At 37.3% G+C, this 27,169-nt stretch overlaps 1 protein-coding gene across 2 annotated transcripts in view; it reads right to left on the minus strand.

The window, feature by feature from the left end:
* The window catches only part of nbas (NBAS subunit of NRZ tethering complex), a 134,550-nt gene that overhangs the window by 43,922 nt on the left and 63,459 nt on the right, over nt 1-27,169 (minus strand). For both annotated transcript variants that reach the window (XM_043219622.1, XM_043219623.1), the window contains exons 36-44: nt 25,407-25,577; nt 24,764-24,877; nt 23,999-24,122; nt 20,968-21,044; nt 19,771-19,908; nt 11,284-11,516; nt 8,898-9,008; nt 4,442-4,695; nt 1,699-2,033 (exon numbers count right to left, since the gene is read on the minus strand). In XM_043219622.1, coding sequence (XP_043075557.1) covers nt 1,699-2,033; nt 4,442-4,695; nt 8,898-9,008; nt 11,284-11,516; nt 19,771-19,908; nt 20,968-21,044; nt 23,999-24,122; nt 24,764-24,877; nt 25,407-25,577 — 1,557 coding nt within the window. The remainder of the gene's footprint in view (nt 1-1,698; nt 2,034-4,441; nt 4,696-8,897; nt 9,009-11,283; nt 11,517-19,770; nt 19,909-20,967; nt 21,045-23,998; nt 24,123-24,763; nt 24,878-25,406; nt 25,578-27,169) is intronic.

Below are 27,169 nucleotides of genomic sequence, written 5' to 3' on the forward strand. Positions count from 1 at the left end.
ATTCCTATTTTTCATTCTGTTCAAAAATCGTCATGAAAAAAATCTATGAAATCACATACAAGCGATTGTTATCGTAATAAAAAAATCCTCATAATAATAGTGAATCTAAATTCTAAATGGCTTTTAATAGTCACCCACATGTGATCCAATATTGCAAGAACTACCCATAACAACCTAAACTACAGAAACATGCTCATGCTTTTTTGCTTATAAAAACATTTAGTCAGCAATGGGCTGTTATTCTGCTGCATATTCACTATTATAATCCCCAACAGTAATGATGTGGCATAATTTGGTCTCATCCTTTTTCTCATCCAGATTCATCTCGCCGAGAACACCTCACATGCCTGGATTCATCTTATACTGTTTACCTCCAACACTCTCCTCCCACGCTCTCCTACTGTCATTTACGCAAACGTACGTTAACTGTATTTACTCACGGTTCACACACAGTCTACGGCGGAAGCATGGCAGATGTCAATGGCTGCTTTTCCCTGTGGTATTCTTGAGCACCAAATCAATGCTGCTCTCACCTTAATGGTGGGAGTGGGTGTGTGTTTATGGCAATGAGTATTTGTAACTTGCTTTCTGCAAACTCTAATCATTATAACATTATATCAACATAACCATCATTACAATAACATCATCTGAACACTCCAGGGGCCACTGAGCATCAGCGATTAGCCTTTTGATTACAAAAGCTCATTTAGGATGTTTGCCACAGGGCCATGTGTATGTGTCTTTTTTGTATGCATGTGCATGTTTGACTTGCAGGCAAAATAAATAGAAAATGAAGCCATCTGTGAGAGACAGGAAGAAATGAGAGGTGCTAAAACATCAAACAGCACTTAGTAGACATGAACATGTCCAGAGAAGTCTGTGAACACACCATATACATAAGTTATGGCATATACATGTGCATGTGTTGATTTGAATTATTCATGCAAATTGGACAACAGACTTTAAATGTGGCATTCTAGAAGTCTGGAGTCTATGAGAGCATGTCTGATTTGATGCTACCGAGTGGATACAACGTGAAAAATACATTAATAAATGCATTTTTAAATGGAAAAAAGCAGTTCTTCCTTTTTATACTTTCGAATAGATATATTGATTGGACAATTTAAAATTAAATTAAATTATTTTTTTTGCAAATGGATTAAACTGATTTGTAACTGTTAAATGTAACAGTAAAATAAACTAAAATGGCCAAAAAAAATTGACATTTCAAACTATTTATATATTTAGTGTTTAAAACATTTGTTCAATATAAAAATAAAAAGTACATTAATCATTTTAATAGCACTTTTTAAATTGAATTTCATTACTTTTTTCATAGGTTCTTTTTATGTAATACACTGATAATAAATTTAAAAATCTACTTTTAAGTGGCACCCCTAATGCTCCATCAAGTTGTCAAATGGGCAGGAAAGCAAATACAAGAAGTGAATTATTATAAATATATATATATATATATATATATATATATATATATATATATATATATATATATATATATATATTTTTTTTTTTTTTTTTTTTTTTTTTTTACACACACACACACACACACACACACACACACACACACACACACACACACACACACACACATATATATATATAAAATGAGAGAACTTCAGAGTAGAGCAAACGCCCCAAAAACCCTCAAAACCACCTCATTTTCTGCATTAGACTTACCTTATTGGCTGCCTCAGGGGAAAAGGTAATGGCATCCAAGAAGTTAACAGAATCTGCAGGCAGAAGTCGGTCAAAGTATTTGGAACAGGTGTCATAGGCATGCAGGAAGTCGTGATCACTCTGGGGGGCCTTTTTCAGCACATGCTGATCCCCTTCCCAGAACAGTTTATGAAGCCAGGTGGCATGTACAGCGCTAGAGGTAAGCGCTTCGCCTCCCTTCTGGAGGATTCGAGGGGCCAGTTTGGAGATTGACAGGACGTTCTGACTGGTCAGTACCGGCTCCAGAGCTTTCAAAGGGTCGGAATCCTCCTCTGTCAACCTCTTATAGTCCAGACCTAAAGAACAAGACATTATGATTCCAGCATCACATAGAATACTGCTGGGGCAAGTCGTCACACTTACTTCTGCAATGGGTGAGTTCAATGTCTTTAATCAATTTCTGTATAGGCGCATAAGCCATCTTGGACATTATCCACCAGTTCACTAAACACACTGACCTTTTGTGACCATGCTGTCACAGTATTAGGGGTAATTTGACACACTGGAATCTGCTATTTTGGCTACTTTCTCCATTTCTGCTAATCCAAAATATTTTGGACATTTATTGTAGTGTTAAGCTTTTATGTGGTTTCTATTTGTGTCCATCTATGTGAATAGGTGTAGACTTGGCATGCCTCCAGGATATATCAAGTCAGACAGGCAACATTACACTGACACACAAGGCCTCATCAGGGCATTAAATATTGAAACACCTGCCTCTGAGAATGGGCCCATCTCACGACAGGGGCCAGAAGGGCATTCAACACACACACACACACTCTCACTCTAACAGACAGATATGTGGGGGAAAAAAAGGTGCTATCTTTCTCCCTTGGGTTGTGGCAGATGCTATGAACAGTCTTTACAGGACTGTGTCTGAAAGCATGTATGCGACAGAGTGTTTTTTCGGTGCCTGCTAAGTGTGAGTGTTTAAAAACGAAGGTATGAGTTAAGACAGAAGTGAGTGTGGTGTGAAAAATCTCTGACAAACTCCCTCCTGTCCTCTCAAAACACTCTTCAAGATGATCAACTTTAAACAAGCAGACATCATTAGTTCTAGCTCTTTTCAGAACTACAGTGAGTCGAAAGACTCTGTTAAGTTATTGATATTTTTATTGTATTGAAAAGTGACAAAACAACTCGGAACCATAAGATTTTAGTATAAGACTATGAATAATAGATGATATAATGTTCAAAAGATTTTTTTTTATTTTAATAGAACTATCTTAGACTCGTTATGCGAAGTGGATTGAATAAATAGTACACATTTGAAGAAATATTACAGTATTTTCTATTTAATAATGTATGTTAAAATGTAAAACATTAGTTTATATGACAGAATTGCTGAATTTTAAAAGCCATCACTCCAGTCACTTTAGCTACCATTACTGCAGCACCACATGATCCTTCAGTAGCCATTCTATTATGACTGAAAACAGTTAAAGGAATAGTTCACAGAGAAATTAAAATTCTGTCATTAATCACTCACCCTCATGAAGTTTCACATCCATAAGACCACAAAGTAAGGCATTAGCAAAAACAGCAAGACAACTACTGTACCACATTCAAGGCCCAGAAATGTAGCAAGGATATTAAAATAGTCCATGTGACATCAGTGGGTTAATTGTAATTTTATGAATTTACAAGAGCATGTTTTGGGCACAAAGAAAACAAAAATAACTACAATTGAAAAAGTGTTCTTGTACAAGCCAAGAGCAATTTTAATGATGTCTTTACTGCTTTTCTTATCTTTTGTGTTCCAAAGATGAGCAAAGGTCTTACAAGTTTGGAACAACATGAGGGTGACTAATTAATGACAGATTTCTTTTAATGACTATCCCTTTTATGTATGTGCGTAAACCTTTTTGTTTCTTTGATGAACACAAAAGTTCACACACACAGCAAATAGTAATCTTGAGCATCATAAATGACTTTGAGGTCACTTTCGATGAACTTTATGCATCCTTTCTCCATCTAATTTCTTTCAAAAAGTAAAAAATTCTTACTGACCCAAAATTGATAGTTCTCTCCGTCTCTATACATGTGAGTAATTACTAACTGCAGGCATATTTAGAACTAATTAACGGGTATACACAACAGTATAACAATTCACAGAAGTACACAACCCTCAAGCAGTTGAGTGAATGATCCCTGTCAAGTTTTCCATTGTCACTTACATCACAATACTGAAGAGAGAGAAAGAAAAGAGAGAGAGAGAGAGAGAGAGAGAGAGAGAGAGAGAGAGAGGTTGCTAATAAACTCATTCAAACCTCACGCCATGTCTCATGTGCTTCACAATAATCTTTCTTTTCTTATCAGAAAAGAACAAAAATGTATTGTATGCAGGCTAATTAACATTCCTCTATTACTTTCACTGGCACCCTCACAGCTCAGCGACCCATTTCCTGTTGCTCAGCTGGAAAGAGATGTGTCATTACATGGGAAATTTCTGGTTATGGTGTTGATTGACATGCTTGCAAGCAAGAGTTGATTTATCGCTTCATTTGTGTTACCAGGTTGGCTAGGTATCGATTGAATCCTCTTTTCCTGACAACGATTTTACAGTCATTTCACTGCCAGCTGCAACCAACATTTTTGCTACACAGGCTTTGTTCACAGAGTAAAGATGTTTACTAAATCTGGAAAAACCATCTTAGAAGTGACGAAATCTGATCCGTTTGTTTAGATTTTGGCTGTTACTCACCGACTGCGACGGCTTTGAGCTTTTTGAGCAGTTTGAGGTGCGTGTCGGGCTTCATAGCAGATTGAAGGAAGTAGCTCGCACAGCCGCAGTTCTCCAGAAGAGTGAAGTAAAAGAGGAGTCGGAGCTGGTCGGTTCCGGCTATACTGGGGTACACATATTTAGTCATGTGCGTGTAGAATGACTCCGGGTCGGTCTTTAGAGTCTCAAACAGGCCCAGAGCCACAGTCCTGCCCTCGATGTCTTTAGTGGAAAGCCTGAAAGAAGACAAAAATGAGAGATGGATGGAGGCGCAAGACTGAAAGGTGAGAGAAATGAGACAATGAGGAGTCGTAACCAAGGTCTGTCGAAGCAGTGATCACTCAACCTTTGCAAATTGCTTGTAGAGAATCAATTAAGGCAATGTGCAGGCGTTTTTCCCCCCAATTGTCCCCCGAACCAGATGAGGTACATTAAGGTCGTAGTTAATACGCTGTGATGGCCCCCTCGTGCTGAGAATTGATTTTGTTTAATCCAAAAGAACTTCGTCAAACTACTTAAAGTCCATTAAACTTTATTCACTGTGGTTTGACCACTTCCAAGAGCAAAAAAAAAAAAATCATTTTCAAGCAGTGAATTATAGCTTATGGCCAGCGTTTACTGACCCACCATAAATCTGATGTCAGGTTTGGATTCTATGGGTGTCATGTTTTATGTTAGCGCTGCTCTGATTTCCATAATTTATCTCCACGGTGACTTCATAAGAAGGCGTGTGGACTGGCCCTCCACCTCGCTCTAATTGAATGGCTTTTCAGTAAAGATAAACAGCTTTACTGCACCACAGAAATATCCCATAGCAATTCTGATGCATGGGAATGTTTTATAGAGTTGGGTTATCAATAAATTACTATGCGAACCTTCAATGACTGCCAAGTCCATTTATCCAGCAGGTCTGCTGATGCTGTACATGAGGGCGTAACGTGTGAGAGGGAAGTGCTCGGAGAAAGAGTCGTAGACAGAAAAAGAGGGAAAAGACATAAAAAGCATGCTGACTCGCAAACAGGGCAGGAAATAAAAGATGAAGTCAGATAACTGGGTTGCAAAGACCTCCACGTGGGCAGAGCAAAAGGCCACTTAAAAAACATCTTTGTTTCTGAATTTTCTTGCTGTTTGCACATTTTTAACATTGTTATTGGGATTTTTTTAAATGTTTTGGACAATGTAAGACAATGACATGAAATGCAAGCAAGTTAATAAGTGAACAGTTAACATTTTCAAATGACATGGTAATTTGGACATGGACATATAATCCACTAAAATGCTGATGGAGGAACCTGAAATGTGTTAGCATGCTCAGATGTCTGCAAATTTAAAAAATAAAGCAGTTCTGCAAATGATAGAAAGTATGCACAAATAACTACACTAAGGTTGATGCTGTTATTGCTGCTAACTGAAACATGTAAATGTAAAAATGTATTTCATGTTAATCAGTGTTTTTGTTCGCTTTTATGCATTCATGATGAATTTTAATTGCATTCAGTGTAAAAATATGCAAAAACACATGGATGAAACATATATATATATAGGGGTCCATCTCTGCAAATGAGTTACTGTAAGACACTTTACTTTACTTTCCCATTATTATTTTAAAGCTGAATCTTCAGCAGTCATTACTCCAGTCACAAAATCATTGCAATATAATGCAAACATTAGTTATTATGTTTTCACTGTGGCCTTTAAATAATTTTTGATTGGTCAAACAACCATTCCAATAAAAATACCTATAAAATGTATTTATTCGTTTGATGACCAGAAGGCACGTTTAGACAGAACAAACAGGTTTGAGCCCCTGCGGCAGCCCTCTGTGTACCACTATTCAAGGCAAAAACTACAGAAACATTCATAGGGTACATACAGGTCTTAACATTTGTGTAGGTAAACACTGTTCCAGCATGTTCTTATTGTGTTACAGCTAATCATATTCAGCGTTAATGCAACAAAATGAGTGAGCTGCAGGGGTTCATGTGGCCAATTGGACAGAGCTCAACACCTATCCATTGTCTACAGAGCGTAACCCCTGTGGACCTTAACTCATGTTTAATGGATATGACTACACTGGCTGGAGGCACGATGTCCTGGGGCCAGAAAGAGAGACAGAAAGAGCAATGCAGAGAAAGGAATGCAACACAAGATGGAAAACAACAACAGGCCACAACAAAGTGAGGAAAAGAGAAAGAAGATAGCAGAGACAAAACAGGTAGGACAGAAATTACAGGAAGGAAATGCGGCAGGGGAGAGATAAAGAGAGGGAAAGAGGAGCCTCTGACTGCAGTCTGCTTATTAACACAGAATAACTGCTTTTAACAGGATCAATACTTCACTAAACACAGCAGCCATTAATCCTGTCTCCTACTGCAATTACAAACCCAAGAACGGCTAAAGGGTGTGTGTGAGAGACACGCACAGAGGCAGAGGCTGAATTCAAACTGAATTCTTCACTCAAGGGCAGACTGAGGCACTATCGCTGACCCTCTTCGATATATACAAAAAGTTACAGTCCTCTAATTTGATTGGCCAAGTGCCGTTCCAAGGGTGTGGACAGAGTCCAAATGAATGCAGGGTACACCTAAGCTACAAAAGCATGCGTCTGCCTCCGTCTTTAGTTGAAAATTAGTGCAAACCTCAGCTTAATGCATAAAATGGAAAAGAAAGCAGAAAAGGCATTTGATGCCAACAAAATGTCTGTCCAATTTGAAATGGCAATTAGAATCTGGCTCGAAACGCATTCGGCTATAGAAGCTAATGCATTATGTGGCAGTCAGTGTGGGGTCTTCTACTGAATCATGAATTTGAAAATTGGAATAAAAACTATTTGAAGTTATTCATGCAGAGATTTGTAGGAGTATACTCAGGGCACGCAGTGCATCCAACAAAGCACGCAGGGCAGAATAAGGTCAAAACCCTACAGTATAGTAATCTGCATTGAAAAAGGAGTCAATGGAAATATCTACAACTGAGTGACCTCAAGTATCGTATTGAAGCTCCTAAAACCCATTAAATTAATTCAGAGAAGAGGCCAGTCAGGTGGCTAAGGCATGACTAATATGACCGAAATGACTAACAAGAACCTGGCTTAGCCAAATGATCAGTGCACAAAAATAAACTGGCTAAAACAAACTGCTATGTTATTTGGCTCAAAACTGAATATATGACAACAAAGCACCAGAGAAAAAAAACATAACTTGGTGCAGACTGAACAATCAGGCTGGCATCAAGGGAAAATGGATATAGACAAAGCAGCTGTCCAGAAAAAGCAACATAATTTTGGACTGACCATCTGGCCCATGTAGGTTTCAGGAAAACTATCCCTGATTTCTGACTGCTATAAAGCTCTCATAGTATGACAAACGGGTCTCACTCTTTCACATTTTTGAGTGAATATGTATAGGCCAAATTACCTCCTGTAATCAAATAAATCTAAGCATTTACATAACACTGCTGTGCCTTGTGACACAATCAACAAAATCAACAACCAAAAACAAAGAACTGGCCCTTTTCCAATGCCTTTGAACTTGCATTATATAACCGCATCATATGCAAATCATGGAAACTGAGTAAATAACATAAACGATGCAAAATATGTGTTTACAAGTCCTCATCAGTCAGAAAAGCCTATTTACCAACAAATTAGCAAACAGAAACCACAATACAATAAAACTTTTGAGTAATTGCCAAAGTTGCTCAAACTCCCTCTGGTGCCATTCTCCTTTGATAACATCTTTGATGGGGTTAGAGATTTCATGTTCTACACGAGAGCTACGAAAAAACCAAACCAACAAAATAAAACCGAAGCCTTGGGGATGGTAATGAGCATGCAAGGACTCTCACAAGCGGAAAAAAAAATGGGAATAAGAAAAAAAAACATCACACTCACAGTAAATCAGTTTCACCCAAGCAATCTGTACTAAATAAGCGAAGTCAAATGAGTGCATGTTTATGTGGAGGGAGGGAAAGAGAGAGAGAGATTCAGGGTGATTAAACCCGGTGAGAGATGGAGAGGGAGTTGATTAGACCAGGCTTTGAACAATGATTCAGCGACAAATTTACCGTGCAGCAAGCTCAGAAGAGGCCGCACGTTGTTTGTGTGTGGATTTTCAAAGCTGTATTAAACTGACTGCAAAACAGGTAAGTCTGTAGGTCTGGCAAATCGCACAAACCGATCGCCTGGAAGACAGCCTCTGCTATCGATCCATGCAATCTTCTGTTTGTGCCTCTAGAGAACAGGGGTCACAAAGTTCTGACCTGCTGGGGACCCTTACATCGAGGAAATAAAAACTGTTGGGAAAGACACTGCTTCAGGTTTTGAAGACTCATTCCTCTGAAAAGTGTTATGTGTGCAGTAAATATTGAGTGTGAGTGGTGCTAAAGTCTGCTGTGTGTGTGTTTGTGAGAAAGTAGTGAGAAAGTGTGAGTGTCTTACCCGCTATCAGTGAACAGAAACTCAAGGTGCGTCATGTGCACTTCCCAGAGAGGGATGCTGTACCGCTGAGCCAGAGAACGAGAGATTCCATACACACTCTCATCCAATGTCCTAGATAAACAGACAGAAGAAAAGATGAAACGAGAGAACAACAGAGATGCAGAGATGAAAGAAAGAATGATATATAGAATGATAGATGGACAGATATTTTGAATTTGAACTTGAATTTGACAGAGACAGACAGACAGACAAAGAGACAGACAGACGGAGAAAAAGACAGACAGTGACACAGACACAAAGACAGACAAACAGACTCAAGTTTTAGTTTTTAATTAGATAAATTCTGTGTCTTTCCAATCATGGCCAAATCGGCAACCCATCAAAGGCCAGGCGTAACATTTTTCCAGACCTGTCTTGCTCTGAAAGAATGATTTGATCCCTTTTCAGATCTGCCCTGAGCTGCTGGAACTTCATTCTGCAGTTCCTATAGTAAGTATTGGACGATGACAAATCTTGCTAGACCTTAGACACCCCAGACCTGTGATTCCAGACCTCATAAAACTGAGCCTCAGTCTCAGTAAGCCAGAACTCTGGTTTGGATCAAAAGATCAATCCTGAAACATGAGCTTCTATTACAGAGACCTGCGGAAAGTCATATTCAAAGGACAGCTAGATTAAAAGCTGCAGGATGTGTGTCATTTTCTTTCAACTCTGCCCACATTCATTGTGAATGCCAAGCATCTGCAAAGTTGTAATCTAGGCATAAGGTCACTTTGCAATTTCCATTTATATTATGTTAGAGATAACTTTACCATTATTCTAAAATGTAAAAAGTACTAAAAGACTAGCAGTTATATTATATAAAATAGATTTTTAAAAATTAAAAATTGTTGCAATTGCAAATGTTTTGGTTTTCACTTGCTTATTGATATTTTTTAGACTGCAGCAACACACAAAAGAGAGAAGTCAAAATTGATAAAATTTCACACAGAACTCAAAAACGAACTGCACCAAATTATTGGCCCCTTGACAAAATTGTACGAAATAATTGCTTTTCCAGCATGTGATGCGCCCGTAATTTGTATTTATACACACCTATGGCAAGTAACAGGTGTAGGCAATATAGCAATCACACTCGCAACCAGTTAAAATGGAGAAATGTTGACAACCTTTGTGTTGTATGTCACACTAAGTATGGAGGAAAGAAAGAAATGTAAATAGTCGAATCCACAAGAGAAAAAAAATGTGGAAAAACATGGACAATCTCAAGGCTACAAGTCCATGTCCAGAGATCTTAATGTTCCTGTGTCCACAATATCATCAAGAGGTATACAGCACATGGCACTGTAGCTGACCTCCCTGTATATGGATGAAAGAGCAAATTTTATAGAAATTACAACAAAGGATTTTTTGAATGGAGGATAAAGAACTCAGATTAACTTCCAGACAAATTCAAGCTGATCTACAGACAGTCAGCTCACACTATCCATCAATATCTGAATGAAAAGGGATGCTGTGGCAGGAGACCCAGGAGGACACCACTACTGACACAAAGGCATAAAAAAAGCATGACTGGAGTTTGCAAAAACTTGTGTGGCAAAACCACAATCCTTTTGTGGACAAAAGTACAGTTTTTTGGTAAAGGACATCAAGGCACTGTTTGCAGAAAAAGAAATGAGGCCTTCAAAGAAAGGAACACAGTCCCTACAGTCAAACATGGTGGAGGTTCAAAGATGTTTTGGGGTTGCTTTCCTGCTTCTGGCACTGGATGCCTTGACTGTGTGAATGGTATCATGAAATCTGACAATTGCCAAAGGATTTTGGGGCACAATGTAGTGGCCAGTGTCTGAAAGCTGTGTCTCCACTAACAAGACAAAGACCTGAAACTCACTTCAAAAAGCACTCAGAAATGGTTACAAACAAAGCACTGCAGAGTTCTGAAATGATCAGCAATCTCAAAACAGCAGTTGGGAGAAGGTATCCTTCAAATCTGAATGACCTGGAGCAGTTTGCAAAAGAGTGGTCCAGTAGAGAGGTGTAAGAAACTCATTTATGGTTACAGGAAGAAATTGATTTCAGTTATTTTTTTCCGAAGAGGGTGTAATCAAATATTAAGTTAAGGGTGCCAATAATTTTGTCCAGTGCAGTTCTTGGGTTCCTTGTGGAATTTTGTCAGATTAGACTTTTCCTCTCGTTTTTTTGTGTTGTTCCAATGCAAACAAAAAGTAATAAAAACTGCAGCAATTTTCTGAGAAATGTTAAAAGGCGATGACTGTATAAATTTACACACACACACACACACACACACACACACACACACACACACATATATATATATATATAAACATACACATATACAGATTTATTATTTTATCTCTGTACTTACTCCGCCAGGCCCAGAATAGTCTCTTTCTTATACTGGTTGTCGCTGCTAAATCTCTGGACATCGACTCCACGGCCAAGTCCCTGTAGCACCTGAGCTTGAGTAAAATCTGTCAGTCTCTCGCTGTATAGTCTCAATTGACCAATCAGTGTCTGCAGTTCCTCATCCCCCCAATCACATCCAGCGTGGTCTGTCACATGCTTGGTCACAAGACGAATTAAATCTCTAGGATCAGCCTACATGGAAACAAAACTCTAACAATCAGTACTGTTCAAATAAACAGCGAGTAAAACAACAAAAGTGCTCAACCATGCAAAGCAGAATCCTTCTTGACACATTCTCTAAAAAAAAAAAAAAAAAAAAAAAAAAAAAAAAAAAACACTACAAACACTATCAGACAATACCAGTCAACTTATTCAACCATGAAATGGTCTATGCCCAGGATTAAACTAAATTGTGAACCTCAGATTCATAATGTGGTCACACACTTCTCGACCTGTACAGTACTGTATATTGCCTCCATTACTACTGTACACCACTGAAATCATTATGCTAAGTAAGAATTTGAATTCAGCGTAATCTAGTTTGCCACGAGTAGAAATGAACAGGTTAAGAGCCTTGACAGAAGAACAGAATTTAGAATGATTACTCACTAATCTATATGGAAATTATTACAATGGCATGTCATGAGTGTGATAACAGACTCTGATAATGGGAAGCTGTGTGGGATTGTGTATTATTGAACTCTGACCATTAAACAGTATGTGTGCTGAACTGACACTACGGCAAGAAAAGAAAGACAAAAAAAGACAGTTTAGAGGTAAAGAAAGTAAAAGAAATAAAAACGAAGAAAGAAAAAGAAATGGAGTGCAAAGACAGACAGGCGTGTTAAGGAAGATAAAGCACAGACGATGAGAGACATAGAGAAGACAGTGGAGCAAGGAAAAGACACGATGGGTTTAATATATATATATATATATATATATGTGTGTGTGTGTGTGTGTGTTTGTAAATCTGCATGACCATATTTTAGATCCATTAATATACCCCATTCCTAAACAGTTACCTGACTATTAATTAGCAGCAAATTGAGTGTTTATTGGGGCCGAAGTCATAGTTAACAGTTAGTTATTAGTGAAAATTGGTTCCTAACAATCCAACAATATACAAAATTATTAAATGGCAGGAAAACAAAGACAATTTTACACTCCAGGTCTTCGTGTCTTTTAGCACTTTTTCTGGTTTGTAAATGTGTCTAATTATATTTTACATATACACATATATATCTATATATACATATACATTTCAATAATTTTGGTACTATGTAAACTCATTTCAGCTGGTTGCCAAGTCAACATTCACAATATTATTACCCAATTTAGTAAATAACTAATATGTATTTGTTCAATTCGAATAACTGAAAATGATTTTTATTAGTTTTAATGAACATTATCAACACTGGGTTATCTTCACCGCAAGCAATTCCTGAAGATCTGTCAGAGTATAATTTGCAATGTTGGCATCTCCTATTCTGGCTACTTCTACCAACTGACGCACGAATCTAGGCACAATTTTATGGTTAGCTGCATATAAAGTATTTTTTTCCCTGCTGCCCGTGACCAGAACAGACCCGTGACTCATTTTTAGGTCACCGGTAGAGAGCTACTGATCTGTGGGATGTAGAAACGAGACGTGATGGATGGATATGGCTAGCATTTGAACCCCCTCTCCGAGACAAGCTCTTTCATGATGAAACATCTTTATCCAGCTATTCCCTTCTGTCTCTGTCTCATACTTTGTCTTTAGAGAGTGACAATCCAACCACAAGCAAGACTAGCCCTGTAGCTTATCTGTCAATTCCCATCCATCTTTTGCTCTTCCTGTTGTTCACACCTGCCCTCTGTTATGTGCGCAAGCAATCGGGTTCTCGGCAGGCCCTATAACCGACCCAGCGGCTGATGCACTCGGAGATTCAGCCGGGTTTTAGACGGTAATTACCTCTAATGATGTTAAAAGACCTTTTTGGACGGGTTAATGTGCGAGGTTCACTGCATATTTGCATGTTTTTATTCTGCAGTGCAGTAAAATAACAGGTTTATCGCATTTTGCATTCGCATCGCATCTATTTATGCTAAATGTCCACAGGTGTGAGTACAACAGTGCAGAGGTGGCCGGTTTAGCGTCTCTCTGTAAGGTCTCGAATATAATGCTTAATCATTCACATTTTACGATCACAATTTTTTGAATCGCAAATCAAAATAATGATAACTGCGGCATCTAAAAACACTCAAAAGGTTTGAGCGGAAAACTAGTGTGTGCTTACAAACACCTATTTAAATATAATAGGCACGCGGGTGGGCTGAATATGTCCTTGTGTGTGTTTGCTGTAGGCTATGATGAACGGTTGTGTACTCAGTGGTTTGTCTGCCTTGCTCTCACCCTGACAATTATGCTAAACAGCGTTCAGATTTTTTTTCCTCAAAGACAGAAGCGTGCAACTTGGCTTCGCCCACCAAAAATCCAGCAGGATGGGGTTTATTTATATATAAAAATAAAGAAAAAAACAGAAAGGAATTTGTTGTGAGAGATTAAAGCCTCGCCTACTAATGCTTAATGCATAAAAAGAAAAGGACAAAAAAAACCAACAAACATGCACACAGTGTTAAAAGGAACATCCATCAACATCAAATAAAAGGCTGATAACTAATCACCGCATCCTCGCTGGTACTCAGAATGCAATATTAAATTACAAGCTCGCGCTGTGAATGACAGACACGGCACTGGCTGTAAGTGCGTCAATCGTTAATAATGTGTTTATCAAGCAACAATATCTATGTAAGTAGATTTCAAAGACCAAAGGTAGTCTTTTAGCTGTCGTGCCATTTTATAATCATACTGGAGTTCTGTCTGTTATTCCGCATTAGCGACTGATGTGTGGTATGGTATATATGGGCTGGTAACTCAAAACTTTTGCAATACAAATCCTTAGGGGGGGATTAATAAACTAATGCTTCCTGAGCAAGACATTTAACCCTAGACACTCGAGGGAGATTAGACACTAAGCAGCAGAGGCGGATAGATAGTGCGGATAACGATGATAAGATGATAATAAATATGATCGAATATAGGTTTTAAATCACAAATCTTTACTTTTTTTGGTAATAAGCTCATTCTCCAACTACCCTAGAGTTAATACGTTGAGTTTTACTTTTTTGAAATCTATTCAGCCGGTCTGGTGATAGCACTTTTAGCACAGCTTAGCACAGATCGTTGAATCCAATTAGACCAGTAGCATCACGTTCAAAAATGACCAAAGAGTTTCGATATTTAAAACTTGACTCTTCTGTAGTTACACTGCGTGCGATTTTCTGTGACGATATGATTAGTAATAATCAAGAAAGTCGTAACATGGCCGCAGCAGGTGCAGTGATATCACACAGTTTTTTGTGATTTCTGACAGTGACGCTACTGGTCTAATTGAATTCAGTAATCTATACCCAGAGATTGGCTGAATAGATAAAATAGTAAAACTCAATTTATTAACTCTGGAGGAGTTGGAGAACGAGCCTATTTCCAAAAAAAGTGGAGTGTTCCTTTAATTCATTACTTCTTTGCTATTGTTACTAATGATGCTGTGTGACTGGGTAACAAAATTGTGTGATTAGGTAATAAAAAGTTATGTTTTTGGTATCGAATTGTATCTGTTGTAATTTATTAATACTGAATATATTACAGAAGATGATCTATTACTAAGAATAGTTAGGGATTTTTAATTATGAAAAAATTAATTGACTTTTAATAAATTAATTCCTTCATATTAGCAAAGACACATTAAACTGATTAGAAGTGACAGTATAGTAAAAGACTTACAAGTACATGCAGTTCTTTAAAACCTTCTATTCACCAAAGAAAAAAAATACTGTATAACGTTTTATAAAAATAAGTTAAGAGCTTTAACTTTACACTACATTTGTGTGTTTATGACATTAGTTGGTATATGAAAAAAATTACATTTTAAATAATGTTTGTATTAGTACTGTCAAATGATTAATCACCTTCAAAATAAAAGATGCTGTTTACATAATGCGTGTACATATTTAAAAAATATATACAGTATATGTGTGTATTTACAGAAATAAATATGTACATAATATATGTACAGTACTGTGTATATGTAAACAAAACCTTTTTTTTGGATGAGATTCATTGCAATTAATCATTTGACAGCAATAGTTTATATATAATTTTAGATACAATATGCATATACAGCATAACTTTTTTCAAAGTTCTAAAGCTCAAAAACACAAATTTAATCAAAAAAAGTACACATTTATTATGTATTTTTGAAAGTGTTACCTTGTGTCAAAGAGGCTAATTTTTTTTTTACCAAACGCAAGTAAGACTACTAATGCTTTTCTTTCTTGGACAAATAAAAGTAGAAAGCATGCATTTCCAGGAATGCACCGCTTTCATTTAAGACATGCTCTGCTTTCCATTTCAACAGACTCAGGAACAGAAAACAACACCGGTTACGGGAGAAAACACTTGCTCACTGTTAGTAGGGCGTCACAGTACAACAGGATCACAGACTCATTCCTACACAGAGAACATAATTATGCACTTAGATTTGAAAGAAACATCTTGTTGGGCTTAATTTGCAATGCAAAGGCGGCGCGCCGTTTCAGATGGAGCAGAATTCATCCAGAGGCCCGACTGCACGCTCCTACGGTCCTGCTTACTTTCAATAACACCGCGTACATGTGCTGCCTGTGATAGTGATGAGGTCTGAGGGGGATCTGCTCGGGAAAAAAAAGGCAAAGAAAGCACAGGAAAGCGCAGGGATGGATGTGTGACAGGCGAGAGAGAGAGATTATGTGTTGCGTGAGAGAGAACGAGGAGGTTTAAATTAAGAGAAAAGGAAGGATAAATGGATTACCATAAAAGAAACAAGTGGAGAGAGGAAGAGAAAAAGGCAAATGAAGAGACAAATGGATAAAGACGACGCAAATTTGAAGTGGTACAAATGGCGGGGGCGTTTGAGGCCTGTTGTACAGCTTGTCTGCCGCAAGACCGTCTCCTTCAACAAATATCAGCAAACACGAAGCCAAATGTCACTTGGAAAGAGAACAGATGAAAATAAAACACACTGAACATCGCATTCTTTCTCTTTCCATCAGTGGTAATGGATTTCCTCTAGCATTTAACCAACGCCACACGGAGGTACATTACCATCCATTAAGAAGAGTGTGTTCATGCGGATGTGCGAATCGCCATACGGTGCACAGTAAACACTGGTCACTTATTATCTTAGCTTTTCTTTAAAAAAAAAAAAAAAAAAAAATTCTTAGTGCACATGTGGGCAGCATGTGGCTGTGGATTCAGAGAGCTGTAACCTTGAAAAGATCTACGGACAATCATTTCCTTCCATTTAAAGTTTCCAGTTCGGCTTGTGAAAGATACTGAGAAAAAGACCAAGCTAAAAGTATATATCTTAAGGGTCTGTCATTATTTTATTTCCTGCCGAGGCGCAATCGAGACTCAGCTAAAAGGACATAAAACGGAATGAAACAATAGACTTGTGACATGCATTATTTGAGTGTGTTTTTTTTCAGCAGGTGTTTTGTTTATCGCACACTCCTGGGGCAGCCCTGGGATTAACTGCTGTGCTCAAGGGCGAAACAGCAACATGGGAGCTCTGTTTACAAGTGCTTTAATGGTTCTTATTCTTGTCCTTACGCTGGCCCACTTAGCCTGGATTTTGACTTAAGCCACAGAGTTTGGTTGCCATTGAAGCTACAGTTCAGTACAAAAGTTTGGGGTCAGTAAAACTGTTTTTTATTATTATTTTTTTAAGATTTTTCATTCTTTTTTTCTTCAGCAGAGACATTTAACATTGATTAAAAAATTAAGTACATTTTAAAATATAAAAAAAGTTAGTTGAATAATATAATATAATATAATATAATATTTAACAACATTATTTTTTTAATGGTTTTTAAAAATAGAATTGAGTCTTAATAAATTGAGAGAAAAAAAAATTATTGACCCAAAACCTTCGAACATTAGTGCAATTATACACCACAAAAGAAGGGAAGAGTTTCAGAAAAATCACAGTTTTTTTCATTTTTACTTTTTTTTTTTTTTTTTTTTATGTCCAATTTGTGGAGACATCAATAAAAAAAAACACAACAACAAAAAAAGAATATTTAACTAATTTTAACTCATTATTTCCCTGCTTCAAAACATGTCATTCCTTCAAACCGGTATGACTTCCTTTCTTCTGTGGAACATAAAAGAGTATCATTTGGGGGAAAAAAACAACAACATTTTTTTCTAAATATAATGAATTGAGGTTCACTGTTGTTGGATGCCACTGTTCTTGAAAATATATTATTTTGTGTTCCATAAAAACAGAAGTCATACATTTTTGGAACAACATTATCATGATTAAATGACAGAATTGTAATTTTTAGGCCAGGTAAAATGCCACTTTGCACACTGCACACTTGATCTTCCTGCAAACTGTGACTCTGCATCTGTGATCTTTGTGCAACTATGACAGAGCCACAGCGCTTGCTTTATATTTTTCACACTGCAAAATAATTACAAGAACATTTTCTTGTGTTTTTTTGTCATCCAGTCTGTTCAGCCCGTAGCTAAGCAGAGAGCTGATAACTAAGTGACAGCTCTCAGAAAAGAACTGTGAAAATTCTGAAACAAACACAGACTGTTTCAAGCTCACAAGAGCAAAAAGTTTAATGACTTGAGTTGACAGAATTAGCTTGCAGGTCCTGTTCATTAAAACAAAATGTCTCCAAACTGTCAATCTTGCATTAACAGCAGCCAAGTGTTCACTGAAACTTTGCCTAAATATTCCAATCCCAACTTCAGAAAATAAAGTCTCTTTTTTTCAAGTAATTTTGGTACATGTACACATTAAAAATAGATTCACCATTTTTATTTTCACTTATTAAACCTGAATGTAAATGAAGAAATTCAAAATCGGTCAAAAATGCTGTTGAGTTTGTGTCAACATCCAACACAAATTGACTTGTGCACTTCTAGGTTTTCCTTCAAATTCAGTGCAGGGCTCTATGCTTACATATTTCACGAGTCAAGTCTCAAAAATTTAGGGGAACGGTCAAAGTTCAGTGTTTTAATGAGTGTAACATTAGTGTTGCAAGCAGAGCAGAAGTTACCCTCCCTGAAGTCGAACTGAAGAGGAATGAAAATTGAAAGAAGCAGTGTGAAAATGAGTGACTTTTTCATGATTTTCAGGAGGATTCCGAAGTTTTGAACAAATATAAAGTTTCAGTCCATAGAGAGCAAAAAAAATTTTTTTTTTTTTTAATCACTCTGACACAGCACTTCTTCCAATACAATATACTAGGTTGTCTATTTACTGGTTTTATAACATCATATTAAAAATCATGAAAGCATATTTTTGTTATTTAAATGTTATGTTTTTTATGCTAATGTAATCAGTAGAATCATTTAAAAGTAACATTTAAATGGCAGTTTTTGGTTTGTTTTTTGTTTTGTTTTTTACACATTTTTAGACATTTTTTTCCTAACTGTTCCAAACTATTGCTAGGCCATAAAATAGCTAATTTAATATTTAATTCTGACCTCATGAAGCTGACAATCAACCTTTTCCGAAGGTTAAGCACTTCTTTGCTCAGACTATTTGTGAAAAGTGCTATGCAATTCTTGCTTCCATTACAATCATCATTACATTACAATTGCTTCACATCATAAGCCTGTGAGAAAACTCCAAGTCTCATAAAGCTTGATCAGTTTAATGAAGTGCCACCCAACTAGCACATAAACAATGACCTATGATGAGGTTGCTAGTGCTCATGGTAATAAAGTGGTCTTTTTCATGAGTCCGGTGGTCAAGAAAAAAAAAAACGGTGTAAAAAGAGCAGACAAGAAAGTGTTCCTTCCCTGTTAACTAACAACTCTTAAAGTGAGCTGAGAGGAGCATGCATCATTATAACACAGAGAGAATGAGAGGAGACGAGACGAGAGTTACGAGAGGAATGAGAGGAGAGATGCTGAGGTGCAACAGAGGGTGAAAATGAAAGATGGAATTATGATAATGGAAAGGAGGGAGAGAGTAACAGGAGAAATGAGAAAAGAGCCGTGCAGGAGAGAAGATGCAAAAATTCGCAGGGAAGCGGTAAAGTGCTGTCATGTGTAATGCAGATAAACCTGAAATATTACAAGAAAAGAGGAAAAGAATGACACCGAAGGAGCTGGGTAAAAGAGACAGAGGTGGAATGTGCAGAGAAATGGGCAAAACAAAGAGAGAGAAAAGGCTGATACCATTTTATCGGTCCGTTTCAAGGTGAGAACTTTTATTGTATCGTTAATGAATTCTGTTCTTGACTCGTGTAAGTGTTTTGGAAACTTGCTAAAACGCCAGATAAAGAAGAATGGCTTTGGAATGGAGGGTGACAGAGAAGAAAAGTGTATGTGCAGGCTTACCCGGTAAAGTGGGCTGCACTTGTCTTTAAAGCAGGGTGCGAGGCGGGAGTAGATCTGAAGAGAGTAGTAATACGAGGCTAACTGCAGAGACAGTGCCGATGGAGGCTGCTTCTCAAAACACGTGTTAGCATCCAACACCTGAAATACAAAAAGATAACAACACTGCAGGCTTGCCTTCCAAAACTGGTCTTTAGGAGTAGTATTTGCATATACAGTACAACCGACTCGTGTAACATAGTTTGTTATATGTAAGAACAAAATTGGAAAACGGACACTTTAAGGCATCATTTGGTTGACAAAAGTATTTTCGTTAACCAAAATAAAAACAAACATAACTAGGAACAAGCAATAAAATTTCGAAACATTTGAATGACCCTAAAAATATTCATGAATTGACAATTAATGAGATTAATTTTAGTTTCAATTATGAAAAAAAACTCTCCTCACTAAACTTGAAAATGCCACTTTAACCTTAAAATGCTAAAATTAACTAAAATGAAAACTTGATAAACACAAACTAGAAAACTCAATAATCCAAAAAAAAAAAAAAAAAAAAAAAACATTAAAAAGAAAAAAATAAAACTTGACAAAAAGAAATTGACCAAATGGACGTCTGACACTTGCAATAATGTCCATAATAATCAGGATGAATACTTGACTGGATGTCTCAGAAACTGGACCCGTGAGGACCATCAAAAGAAGTAGAGGACGACAACGGCCACACTAACGGCTTATCAATTTCAACCCAGCTTCACCTGATAATGAACCGAGAAGCAACACCGGGGACATGCTATCAATTTTAAGCCCATCAAGATTTTTTTTCAGATGATTTCATTAGAGCATGAAACGATCTAGATCAAGAAAATGCAATAATACTTTGAAGTAGAGGCCCCGGACATAACAGGACAGAGGCTAACTGGTATTAGACTCCATATTAGATTTTTAGTGACTTTTAAATGGTTTTATCTTTCAATACCTCCCGCTTCTGGCTGCAGTGAGAGAAATAGTTATGAAAAACCATAATCTGAGGAACCAGAGCTCAAGCATGCCCTACTACACACACACACACACACACACACACACACACACACACACACACACACACACACACACACACACACACACACACACACACACACACACACACACACACAGTCACAGAGAGAGAGAATCTGCAAATAGAGCAGTCAGACTCACCTGAGGTAGAGCCAGTAAATAGGCCAGGGCGAGTGTCATATCTTTGGGAAAAGCATCACTGGCCAGCTGAAGGAGCACTGTGGAAATGACAGAGGAGATGGAGAGAGAAAAGAAGGATGAATATTTCAGAGTTATTACTGCAGAGAAGCACCTCCTTGCTGTACTGTTACATGATGTGACAGAAGAAAAAGAGAGGGAGGAAAATGAGCCGCTACTGCTCTCAATGGCAGCGTGTAAACCTGAAATGTGACTGTGACAGCAATACGCAGAGAATGACGCACGTTCGCACCTAGGACATATTCTTATCCTCAACCAAAATGCCATTTTAAAAAACGATGAGTTCACCAACGAAAGCTCCTTCGCATATCAGACGCGGCAAGAAGCGCTGTTTGTATTGGCGCCCCAATAAACCCCCCGCTAACCGTGGAATCTCACTGGCCCAAAATACTGGTATATTAACATCGAATACATTCTGATTGGTCGTCACGAATCAATACATTCCCAAAAATTTCTAGTTGAAAGAAACAAACGATGGACCCATGTATAATAACAATACATGCTTATTTTCTATGACCTCCTTAAATGTATGCGATTATGACTTTGTAAACTTAACCTTATTTAACAGCGAACAAAACCTTACAGGGATTGTGGCTAAATTTGATCAATTAGGATGTAACCACAAACACCCTGCGGGATGGTTGTAAACACTCATTAAACCTGCAGAAGCACACAAGAGAACAATCGGTGCAAAGCTAGAAATGTTAGCGCTGGAAAACAAGGGCAGACTGCTGTGCAGCGCCAGACTCTCAAACGCGATTAGCAGGTGACGTGAGCGTAATTTTTCAGGCAGCCCATCAGTTCCCATTTCTCACTGAACTGCAATACAGTGTTAGGTCTTATTCTGCTATTCTGAGCTTGTGATTGTATCAAAGGCATTTTGTGCGTCAAATAATCCTTGGCAAGACAATGTTATCAAAAACAGCTGGAGCTGAGGGAGTCTTGTGAGAGCGGAAATAACAAAGGCGGTAGTGTTCCTAACAGTAACGGTTTTAGTGTTCTCAGCTGTTTGACGGCTTCTTTTAACACATCCTTCCTCAAAGTCCCTTTAACATTCAAAAGCAGAGAGGTGTGGCTTCTCACAGAGATGGAGGCTGTCATTATACTAAAAGACTTGTACTTAAAGTGCTCTGTTCTATTCTAGATTGTGTATGTGTGTGAGTGTAAAAGTATACAGGAGACATCAAAAAAAAAAAAAAAAAAAAAAAGACAAGCACTGGCATTTTTAATATGCACAGTATGCATATAGGGGGGAAAAGGATGGAATAACTAAATGCATAGAATGTGTTTTTAAATAACAAATTATTAAATATAAATGTTACTAAATATTTTCTATGTAAATATTAGGGATGTCATTTTGAGGGATAGTTCACTCAAAAAAGAAAATTAATTAATTAGTTAGCCTCGTTTAATTCCAAACCCTTAAGACCTACAGTCATCTTCAAAACACAAGTTTAGATTTTTAGATTAAATCAGAGAGCTTTCCATAAATGGCTATGGATCTACCACTTTTAAAGCCAAGAAAGGTAGTAAGGACACAGTTAAAATAGTCCATGTGACATCAGTGGTTAGCCTCTTTAACTTCAACTTAATATTTTTCAGTTGAATGTGCAAAGCCACCTGCTAGCTGAAATATCTACAAAAGTAAAAATAAACAACAAAAAAACAACAACAACAGCACTGAATTAAGAGCGTGTGGTTTATACAATTCAATTCAAGTTTATTTGTATAGCGCTTTTTACAATGGCTATTGTTCCAGTTGTACAATTTTATAACGTTCAAATGTAAAAAATGCAGAATCTAAAAATGAAGGAACATCTCACATTAAGTCTTAAATAGTGAGATGTATGTATACATGTATGATATATGTATATATGTATGATATATGTTTTTTTTCTTTTTAATGAAGGCAGGTATCACTGATATCGATAAATCTAGTAGGATTAACTAATTTTAACATTTAATTTTACGTTTAAAAATAACAACTTCTGATTTTAGTAATTTAACTAGTATAGTTTAACAATATTATTAGCATAAAAATTTATTTTTACGCCAAATATATATTTAATTTAAATATTACATTCTTCAAACATTTAGCCAACTGTGTTTACTAACAAAAATTTGCTTTGCCATTTAGTGCCCTAATGTGATAAAAAAAAAAAAATAATAATAATACTGTTGCATAGAAGCATGATGCCCAGATGAGGGAAAACAACAACAACAAAAAAAACCCCTGACCATATCAGCAGCGGGAAGCATCCTTAATTCATAACCTTTAAGCGTTTCACACATAAGCGCAGAGATTAGAGAGGACATGAGTGCAATATCTAAACAAGCGCGCAGAACCATGACTGTTCTTATAGCAAGAAGTGTTATTCAGCATACGTCTTAACGCGCAGGTCATTAATTTAGCGTTATCAGCCCGACGCAAGCACTTTCCTTTCATCTCACGTTCTCCCACGTGAAGGTGACTTTACGCCTGCCGTGTGCAACTGAACGACAGTGACACTGAAGGAATTAAAAGAGAGCAGAAAAAAGGAAGAGGTAAAGCGAGACTCGCTATTTGCATTCTTCCACCAAAGTTCCTGCACCCCTCCCATCACTCCGCATTGATTTTCTCATTCGCCTCATCCATCTTGACGCAAAAGGCCTTGATATTTTGACTAGCCGCTATCTCTCTTGTATCGGGAGGGTGCGCATTATTTACTGCTGTCTGCTTGTGGTGAGTACACATTAATTAATCAATATGACGCTATTCTTCGAGACATGTAGCCAGCGAGTGGTGATACATCAGGGAGAGACGAGGCCAGGCGGAGGGAACGGCTGCTACCTGAGAATCTGCCCCGGGGGCCAAAGATTACAGCATTCCTAGCAAGGACACTGCAGCTAACAAGAGGTGATGAGAGACGACGCTTCAGTGGGACGGGTGAGGTCACTAGTCACCGCGATGAGAGCTGCATGTATAGAGAACTACCTTCGGTTGCAGGAAAGAGATTCTGTCCCTCGCTGTTGGTTTCAGCCAGTTTGCCTGTCCGCAGTAAAACTTCAGCAAAGTCTTCTTGAGGGGTGTAGTCGTATGAGGAATACACATCCTCAGACTGAAAAATTCATAAAGGACGAGGGATTTTACACTCTGCGAACATATTCTGACATTGTTTTTGCATACAGCTTTGAAATTACACCCAAAATATCTATTACATGACAGAAGCCAATACCCGTCGACTGAATTTACATTTAAATGAGGGCAATGTTGTATTTATACCTCATCATCTGTAACTGGGGGTTTTCTGGGTAAGACAAAAAAATTCACAGAGGCTCTATTTAATTCTATTTAAAAGTCAAAACAGAAATTTTAAAATCAATTAACTGATTGATTAAATATATTTTAAAATGCATTTCTAAAATGCGTTGATTTGGTAATAACTAACTGAAAGTAACATCCCTGATTCGAGTTTTGAAAGTTTACTTATTTTCAAATATAAGCATATATTACTCAAATAAGTAAGTAAATGCAAGTATATGTCTCAAATGGTCTAAATGTGTGCCTCACTGAAGAAAATCCATGTGAAGGTAATCAAATATGATGAATATTTAGAACTAAACATCATGTTTACATTATTATAGCAGAGATTTTGTCAAGACATGGGAATAACAGAGGTAGAGAGAGAAACAAATAAAGCTGTATGAGGAAAAACACAAACAGATGAGAGCCAGAAGGAAGGAAATACAGTGAAATTACCATATTGACGTATGGATCATCGAACAGCTCCTCGTAGAAAGGACTGCACCCCTGCCTCTCCAGATCAGCGTTCTGATTGGCCAAACCAGTACGGTTTCTTTCCCCAGCTTGTCCCTGAGAGGAGATAAACGTTCATTAAACATTCATAGAATATTCATAAAACATTCACAGACACGCATGCAGGAGCCATTAATGTTTCAGCCACGCTCGTAAACGTTCGTAAGGCGCCAGAGCCTTCTGCCAAGGACAGGGGGAGTTTTTGATTCTGGCCTTGAGAGACAGTCACCACGGAAGGCCATTAGAAATGCACAAGCTTCAGCTTGTCATCGACCATTTCGCAGGAAGGACTCGGTCGAATCCCACAGATGGAGGACGCAGAAACAGGAACTCGAAAAAACAAACCGCTTCACAAAGAGACAAGCAGACGTCGGTCGAGGGAGAAGTTCGTTCAATCATGCCAGGTTTTAATGGCCTAACAAAACCTGCCAAAAATGTGCAGGCGAGTCTCACTGTTGAGCTCTGTCCAACCTGTTCCTGGCGGTTGTGTTTTGAAGAGGAGTGATGCATAATGGAGCGAGCCACGCGGTTACACTTCAGAGAGCGGAGAATAAAACCTTTCAGGCTGAATTTAAATGGGACTTACGTGCAGTGGGCGCAGTAAGCTGAGGGACTCCCTCCACCAATGAGAGTCGCTGACGGTGGTCAGCACGGCTCTGGTGGTCATGGTAGTGTTGGTCAGGACCTCTATAGTGCGGGCTGTGGTTCTGTGCAGCAGGTCTGTGGGTTTAATTGATCCAGGAACAGCAGCTCCGGCCTGTTAGGGGCAGCCAAGAAAAGATACACATGAGCCGTACTGATTAAATTACTGCATTATAGGGAAACAAATATATACAGTAGTATTTTTTTCCTTCTACAAGACACCTTTGACTTTAACTCTAGGGGTTTAAGACAGTATTTTCTATAAATCTGCTGTGAAACTGTGTTTACAAAGAAAGAGGAACTGACTTGACAAATCAGGACCACGATGTTGTGATTGTATTTTATTTTTTACTTTATTTTCATTTATTTTATGCGAATGAAACGTAGAAAACACAACCAAACCATATCACTAAATACATTTTTTTATTTTTATTTACCATTTAATAAAATTAAAATTAAATTGGTTAGCCTTATTTAATTTAATTTTGCTTCATTCATTTACCAGACTTAAATTGATGTATTAAATTGATTAATGTTTAAGAATTAATGCTGTTAACGATTAATTGCATCCAAAACATACGTTTTTGTGTACATAATATTTGCGTGTGTGCTGTCTAATATGTGTGTGTATATAAATAAATCTGTAACACTTTACATTAAGATTCATTAGTTAACATTAGTAAAATAAATTAGTTAACGAAGTAATACTGAACAATATTTAATATTTATTACTTAATGTATGACTAAGTAACATTAACGATTTAACTAACATTAACAAAGATTAATAAATATTGTATTGTAATATGTGTGTTGAATTAATGTCAACCAATGACACTTTATTGTAAAGTGTTACTAAATAAATATATACATGTAAATATTTTCTAAATATATACTGTGTGTGTCTGTCTTTTTAAATACGTAATAAATATACATATTACACACACATATTATATATACAAAAAGCTTGGACTTTGGATGCAATTAATCAAGATTAATAGTTTCCCAGCACTGGTAGAAGTTAATTATGTTAAATAAGACCAGGACAATGCTTTCACAAAATAAATAGGGTCTATTTAGGGTCTTTATTTTATTTTGACGTTTGATTCGTTATCAAGCAGATAAAACAGTCAACAAGGCTACAAATCAGACTTTGAGATCTGACATACATTTAACAGGGGTTTGTGTCAAAACTGGACTTCTAAGCACTTCTAAGACTTCTTTATTTTCTGCTGTTTATTCACTGACAAGTCCAATCATGTAAACTCGGGTAATTGCAAAAATGGCCAAAAGTGTTGGTCTACAAGCAAGCACTTTGTGTAAATGTGATTAATAAATCATTCATCAGAGACTGTAAATGTTATCATGTTGCAATTAGGTGGCAAGTATGCTAATTTACTTAAGGCAAGCGTTACCCAGCGGGGAAAACACAGACACAAAGAAACTGGAGGAAATCCCAGCAGGGACAGAGATTTCCATTTAATCCTATAAAACAAACAAAAGCGCTACTATAGTCATCAAATCGAGCTAAACTCGACATGCATTATAAATGAAGGTAAAGGCACAGAGACGTAAATTGACTCCTGAGTGAGAAAGCTCTCCGCCATCAGTGGAGCAAAGCTGCCAGCTCGCTGTAGCAAAACGACAAAAACTGAAAGTAATGCACGTATTTACATGTTAACCGCGATGAGAAGTGAACTTTTCAAAAAT

Source organism: Puntigrus tetrazona, chromosome 20, assembly GCF_018831695.1.
Source record: "Puntigrus tetrazona isolate hp1 chromosome 20, ASM1883169v1, whole genome shotgun sequence".
Taxonomy (NCBI): domain Eukaryota; kingdom Metazoa; phylum Chordata; class Actinopteri; order Cypriniformes; family Cyprinidae; genus Puntigrus; species Puntigrus tetrazona.